Below are 7,311 nucleotides of genomic sequence, written 5' to 3' on the forward strand. Positions count from 1 at the left end.
ACAAATTGTAGGTTTACCACAAAATTGAGGAAGGAGCTGGAGTCCACCTTACTTAAAGGAAATAACACCCCAGCAGCATACTTGGTGCGCTACACAATATAAGCACTCAGCGATCCACCGTCTCTGGTACGGAGCTCGTAACCTCGCTATACCCCGATTGTAGCATACGACACATCCTGCAACCACTGTACTCTAGTAAAAAAACACACGCGCCGTAATCCGTCAGTAATGCATGGGAGAGACTAAATGACGGACAAACTTATTGACAACACCAACGCTTCCGAACCTATGAGACTGGTTCTCGTAACAGTCCCTCACTTAATCCACTGTAAACAGATAGCGTGGCATTTGATATCAAAGAAACGTTGGAAGTTAAAAGTCACCATGGTCAAACCAATAATTTTTTTGCCATAAACAAAACATCTTGGCGACCAAAAATGTATCCCAAAATATGTGTTTACACCTACGTGAGCCTCAAGCCAGCAGGCATGACTTTCTATGACGGTCCCTCTAGATCAGTTGGTTAGAATACCAACCTTCCGACTGATCCACACAAGGCGGGGTGGGTTCGAGCCACCCTCATCTGCTATTTGCCCTTGACTGGGCTGTCTTGGGGCTGTTACTGATGGCCTTGCTGGAAGTGAGGTGACGTCAGAGGGTAGGACGGATCATGTCGAGCATTACAGCACGTTTAACCTTCACCACCAACTTTTGTCATTCATGTGGAATTGCGCACTGGGATGGTGGGGCTCGAGGCCAGTAGCGCAGGCTGGGGGCACAGGGGGCACATATTCCCCCCCCCCCGTTAGGTTCCGAGGCCCGAAGGGCCCGAAAATTCAGACGGAGTTCTCATTCCGGGGCCTCAGCCCGCCGGGCTGGGCACTCCAACGCGAGGGGGAGGGCCCTGCGCGCTGATCAGGGGTCCACTGAGTCGATAAGGCCTATATTTTGGTCAGACTCCGCCAGCAACGCACAGTCGGCCCCGTGGTGGCATGGCCCGAGGGCTCATTTCCCAAGCAGGGACAAAGCCGGAGGCAGCAGTTTACATTACTCGGGGCCCACAACGCCTAACAGGGGCCCTGTGTTGTCAAAGGGCCCCAAGTCGGCCAGAGATAGTGTCCAAGGAACCCCGAATAGCCTAAGGGGGTCACAGGTCCAACGATCAAGGACACGATCGGAGTGTCTAAGGGCATAAATGGCTGTTCAGAGTCTTATTCAGGGGCCCTTACCCGAGAAGACAGAACTCCAAATATCGATCAGAGGGCCATTTGCGCCGATCGGGGACCCCTGAGTCGATATGGGCCTATATGTTGGCCAGGCACTACCAGTACCGCACAGTCGGTTCCGTGTCGGTATGGGCCTGAGGGCCCACTTAGTAATCAGCTACAAATTCGGTTTCTATTTTTTAAAATTTTTCTTCTTTCTAATTTTACTTTACCTTACTCTTCCAATTCCTCGACCAGATTTCAGCACCATTTCACGGTGTTGCAAAGGCCAGCACTATAAACTCAAACTACGTTATTGTCATTAATCTAAAAACCGCATAGATGAAATATACGTCAGGAACATCTCTTGATGTACGATTTGGTGTCCAAAGGCGTTTTATACTTCTTTCAGATGCAACACCATTTTCGTCCACTTGTTGGCCATGGCTTAGTTTTAACCGCGGGGCCGAAGGTGCGCGGTCCAGGGAGACTGCGACGCCTGGCGTTGAGTTTTTGCTGCCTAGGTATGCGAGCGCGTATGCTCAAAACTACGCTACATCATTTGTTCCACTCATCAGCTCTGACCCGAATGTTGAACATATCTGGGCAGGCATGGCTTCCCAACGCTAATACAAATTGTTGACCAATTTTGATCTTTAATCTACATTCGCTGAATCCTTGCTAACTCTGTACAACCCAGATGGCCTAACCTAACCTAACCTAGGCTAACACGCAGACAAAGTTTCTGCGTGTTATTCGTTTAAAAGAGCCCACTTGACCATTTTGAAATGAAAAATGTCGGCGATTTATTTAATGCAGTCATTTAACGCATGATTTCGTTAGTATATTTACTGTAAAGTTGAGATGGAATTGAACTCGCGGGAGCATCTGGTCTTTCTTCCAGTTATTGAGAGCATAAATATTATAAAGATATGTATATATATATATATATATATATATATATATATACATATATGTGTGTGTGTGTGTGTGTGTGTGTGTGTGTGTGTGTGTGTGTGTGTGTGTGTGGTGTGTGTGTGTGTGTGTGTGTGTGTGCATATGTTTATTTTTAGATGCATATGTATATGTTCAACATTCGGGTCAGAATTGACGAGTGGTACAAATTATGTAACGTAGTTTTGAGTATACGCGCTCGCTTACCTCGGTTACAAAAACTCGACGCCAGGCGTTGCAGGCTCCCTAGACCGCGCAGGTTCGGCCTCGTGGCCGTGGCCGATATATATATATATATATATATATATATATATATATATATATATATATATGTATATATATATATATATATATATATATATATATATATATATATATGTATATATATGTAATATATATATATATATATATATACATTTATTTACAAAGTGTCTGCAGCAACCATGGACCATACCCGGCGATTTCTTTTGGGGAGGGGGGCGCCTTTAAGTGTCAAGGGGCCCCTTGGCAACCCTGTGCCCCCTTGGCAAAGCTCTGGATGCGCCCCTGCTCGAGGCTCACGTAACAAGCACTGCAAGCGTGGGCTCCGATGACAGAAATATATTCATTTGGAAGGCTCAGGCTAGACATTAAAAAAGAAGACGCCTTAGGCAAGGTTGTCATTCCCTAAAATCGATTGGGGAGGTGCTGACTCATCCAATAATGTTGACCTAATTACTATCTCCAGTGCCTGATTTCCTCATGGATGTCTACCGTAGTGGTCGGCGGGTTGCAGACTGACGTCAACACACCCGGAGAACAGGTGATGGCGTGTCGCACGAGCAGGCGCTGCCCGAGGATTCCCCGCAGCCGATCCTGGGAAGTAGTCCAGCTCAGTGACGGATTGGGCGAAGGGCTCATCCCAGACAAGCAATTGGATAAACCAGAAATTATGGCCATCGGACCCAATTACAAGAAACTGCGAGAAAGTGAAGCATCAGGCCAAGAAACAAAGAAGGATCCGAGGACAGAGCACCGAGGAGTTACCATGGGAAGTACCCAAGGGACGGAAGGAGACTAGCGCGGTGGCTGCGGGTGGCAGGCTGACGTCAGCACACTCGGAGAACACGTGACATGGCTCGCGCGAGCGGGCGGTGCCAGGATTGCCAGAAGAGACAATGGCGGCGCAAGAGTCACGGTGACGTGCTCAGCGATGTCACCTGTGTTGTCATTGCGAGTAGTTTAGCAATCAGTTATGTGTTCGGTCTTGTCACGGCTGTACCGAGACGGGCCCTAGTAGCGAAGATCCATTGCCAATAACAGAGCTCTGGTGTGATGTCTGTCGTTGCTTTCGTATTTAGTTTGCATTGCTTCGCCTATTGGTGGGATTGCGTTGCTTAGTCTGTCTGTCTAATCATGGAGCCGTAGCATTATTGATTGTTTCATCATCACTGCAAAGCTGACCGAAAACCACTACGAATAGCGAGTTCAGAAAGGTCGTGTCGGCCGTCCCTAGCATTTGGGCTTATATCGTTCACTTTCAAGCAGATATAACTGATCGAATACTTATGCACTGATATCATGAACCGCAATATAGGTATTTTTACACGCTTACGGTGAAACTTCAGTATTGAAACACGCAAGCTGTGACGAAACTGTGGACCCGGGCATGATATTCACACGGTCATTGCATAAGGAGCTCCCATGGAAGCTTAGCTCTGCGACGTCCAGTTTGTATTTTCTTGAATCGCCAGTATTCTACTGCTCACTAACGGGCGGAGTTATAGCAAAAAACACGCGGAGCACATCCCTGCACGCACCGCAGAAACACAGCCCAAAATGACAAAACATACGTGTGCGACAGACACCGATCTGAATACAGGTAGAACGATTGTTCAGCAGTGTCACTAGGAAGATGTCATTCGTGTTTTGCAAAGAGATAGAAACGATAGCGCCGCTGCGGCGTGCATTCGCACTACTCGACAGCGAGGACAACCCAGCGGCCTCTTAGATAGGACCACCTCTGTCGTCTCAGCAGCTCTAACGCTTACGACCTCTGGGGAGTTCCGTAGGTGCAGCCTCCGATGCATTCATCATGATGAGGCCGTGCGAGTATTTAGAGACTTGGCTGTTGTAGCGTCTTCTCAGTTCAGCTAGAGAGTTCCTTCCGCTCTGAACCCACCTTAACGTAACGTTAATCTTTGAATACGTTAATGTCCACCAATACGTAAGAATTGTGCCACATATAGCAACTAAGAACTACGTCAGGAGTCTGGACACACAGGCTCCAGCCACGCAGGCTCTAACACACACAGGCACCAGCCACACAGGCAACCGGCAACACAGGCACCAGTCATGCAGGCACCAGCAACACAGGCAGCCAGTCATGCAGGCAACCAGCCACACAGGCGCACTTCCATCTCGCCCGCTCCCAGTTTCAATATTCTGCTGGTAGTCTTCCGACCTCAAGCTTGACGTATCATTTTAAAACATTCGGCAGACCCCAATTCCTGATCGGACGATATCTTCGCTAGCCCGCTGATCGCAAACATGAGGAGGGGCCTCAACCTGAACGGGCGAGAAACAGTTGATGGTAGCACGGCCCAATAGCTTCGCACATGCACATTGCAGCTGGCAGTGACATTCATCGAAAAAGCGTTTTGGTCGTGAGGAACTTAGAGAGAGAGAGAGCATTCGAATGGGGTAGTTTATGCATGTGAGCGAACGATGTTAACAATTTTCGTTGGCAGGATTTCGCGCACGGGTCGCACCACACGTAACTTTTGAAGTGTGCAGTTGGATTTTCTGCTGCGGTACCCGAACAGACAATGCGTGTCGAGCCTGTTTTATCCAACCTTAGAAATTGCGCTTAACACAGTGAACAAATATGGACGAACCCTCTAAGCTCGTATTTGCCACTGTGCCCAGCCGCAGGAAAAGAGGGCGTCATGGATGTAAAAGAGCATCAGTGTGTTCGTTTATTCATGTCAGGTGCACAACGGTTTGGCACAAATTACAGCTCAGTTCAGCATGCAAAAGCAAATAAAATCATACAGCACGGTCGCAAACTCCACAAATGCAGGGCAAAAAAGGTTTAGCATGTACTTAAACACGCCGGTATACGCAAAGATAAAAGTGGCAAGACAAACATTACTCACCTCATGAAAATGCCGCAAACGGGGCGTAGCATACAAGGCGGACACAGCGGGCATGAAATCTCATGTTAAATGCTGCGCGTTCGTAGGCATTGGGACCATTGTATGATCACTAGCAGAGCGCATCAGTCGCATCAAGGGAACTGAGTCCATCTCATCATGGCAGGCCAATTCTCTGGGGTCAGGCAACGTGACGCGATACGTACACAAAGTAGATGCAAATTCAATGTGAATATAAAAGCCATCGCACACAACTGCTCTGTTGTTGCTGAAGGGTCTGTTGTTACTGCAACAGATATCGTACAGTCATGACAGGCCAAACACATAGCTGTTGTCGTCAAGCTACTCGCAGCAGCAATACAGGCGACGTCGGTGAGCGCGTCGCCGTGACGCCCGCGCCGCAGCTGTCTCCGTTCTGGCGGTCCTGGCTGCGGCTGCTCGTGCGACGCCATGTCACGTGTTCTCGGAGTGTGCTGACGTCAGTCTACAGTCCGCCGTTTCGGTGGTCGGAAGGTCAGCGTGACGATGAAGCCGACGCCGTTGATCAGGCCGGTGACCAGCAGCAGCAGCGAGTAGCCGTAGCGGTCGAGCAGCAGGTTGTTGAGAAATGACGAGAAGATCGAGAGCATGGAGCCAACCACGAAGATCAAGCCGTAGATCTGGCCGGCGCTCTCCGCGCCGAAGGTCTCAGCTGTGCCCGTGATCACCACGGAAAACGTGCCGGAGAAGCATAAGAAAATGGCCCAGATCCAGATCAGGAACATCACCTTGCCGCCCTCCGAGGTGGACTGGAGGGTGAGCATGAGGGAACAGAACAGCCCGGACATCAATACCATGACTGGCTTGTAACCGAACAAGTCGCACGAAAATCCCCAGGCTATGCGACCGAGCATGTTGAAGACTGAAGAACCGGAACCGACCAGCTCCAAGAAGAAGTCATCCTTGATGAAGGTTTGCCCGAAGGCCTTCCATAACGGTATGATAAAGCTGATGGGAAATGTGTTCAAAATGTAACCCAGGAGAAGCTGGTATATGGCCAGAGTCCTGAGTGCTTCCTTCACAGAGTACACGTTTCTGGCGCCACCTGCGACGCTGTGTTTTGAAACATCACCGCCGCGCCGGAGCTCCCCGGTTATTTCTGCCTCCGACTCTGTCTTCAGCTCACTGTTCGCAGCCTCTGGAGCGCTGTCGCTCTGTGGCGTTTTCGAGGGGGGATCACGAACGCCAAGGAAACCGACCAACTGTAGTCCTACACAGACGCCCGCCTGAAGCAGGAACACGTTCGGAACACGGTCCAGCAGCGCTTCGTCGTGAAAGAATCCGTCGTCCTCCGGCGACACGTTGTCGGGGTTGATAAAGCTGGTCTGCATGGTGGTGAAAATGATGCCGCCCAGACCGTAGCCCCCGACCACCACCCCGCTCACCAGGCCCTTGTTCTTCGGGAACCATTTGTAGCCGACCAGAATCGGAACTGTGTACACCAGGCCTACGCCGAGGCCGTTCAGGAATCCGTAGGTCACTTCCACCCATGCCAGCGACTTGTCGACGGCGAGATTGGCCAGCGCGATGCCGGCGGTGCTGACGACGCTGCCGACGGCGATGGTCAGGCGCGGCCCGAACCTGCGGTAGAACAAAGTACCAGGCAGCATGCAGAGCCCCTGACTGAGCTCCATCAGAGTGCTCACCCACAGCGTCTGGCCGTAGCCGACCGCCGGGTCGACGCGCACGCGCAGGTATGACGTCACGTAGGTGGTGACGTTGGCGAAGGTGTAGAGGCCACCCAGGGAGAGGTGCAGCATGAAGCCGGCGACGATGGCGAACACGCCGCCCGATGGCAGCCGGCGTAGCGCAGCGCCCAGAGAAGACAGAGACCAGCGCTTGGCGGGCATGGCTGGAGCTCGCTAAAAAGAGGCCCAAGATATGATATGCGACAGAGACGTGGGCCGCCACGAGAAGCTGTGGAAGAGGCTGTACCGCAAAGAACACGGATGGTTCGGCTCCCCTCCTTGACACCATTG

The 7,311-nt window shown here is 50.7% G+C and overlaps 1 protein-coding gene across 1 annotated transcript; it reads right to left on the reverse strand.

Annotated features, from left to right (window-relative positions):
• Window positions 1–5,772: 5,772 nt before the first annotated feature.
• Window positions 5,773–6,966, reverse strand: LOC119098998 (oxalate:formate antiporter-like). The gene has a single exon (XM_037222046.1). The coding sequence runs from the start codon at window positions 6,964–6,966 to the stop codon at window positions 5,773–5,775; it is 1,194 nt and encodes a 397-aa protein (XP_037077941.1).
• Between the last annotated feature and the right edge of the window lie 345 nt (window positions 6,967–7,311).

This window comes from Pollicipes pollicipes, unplaced genomic scaffold (genome assembly GCF_011947565.3).
Source record: "Pollicipes pollicipes isolate AB1234 unplaced genomic scaffold, Ppol_2.1 Scaffold_4740;HRSCAF=5597_pilon_pilon_pilon, whole genome shotgun sequence".
Classification (NCBI taxonomy): Eukaryota; Metazoa; Arthropoda; class Thecostraca; order Pollicipedomorpha; family Pollicipedidae; genus Pollicipes; species Pollicipes pollicipes.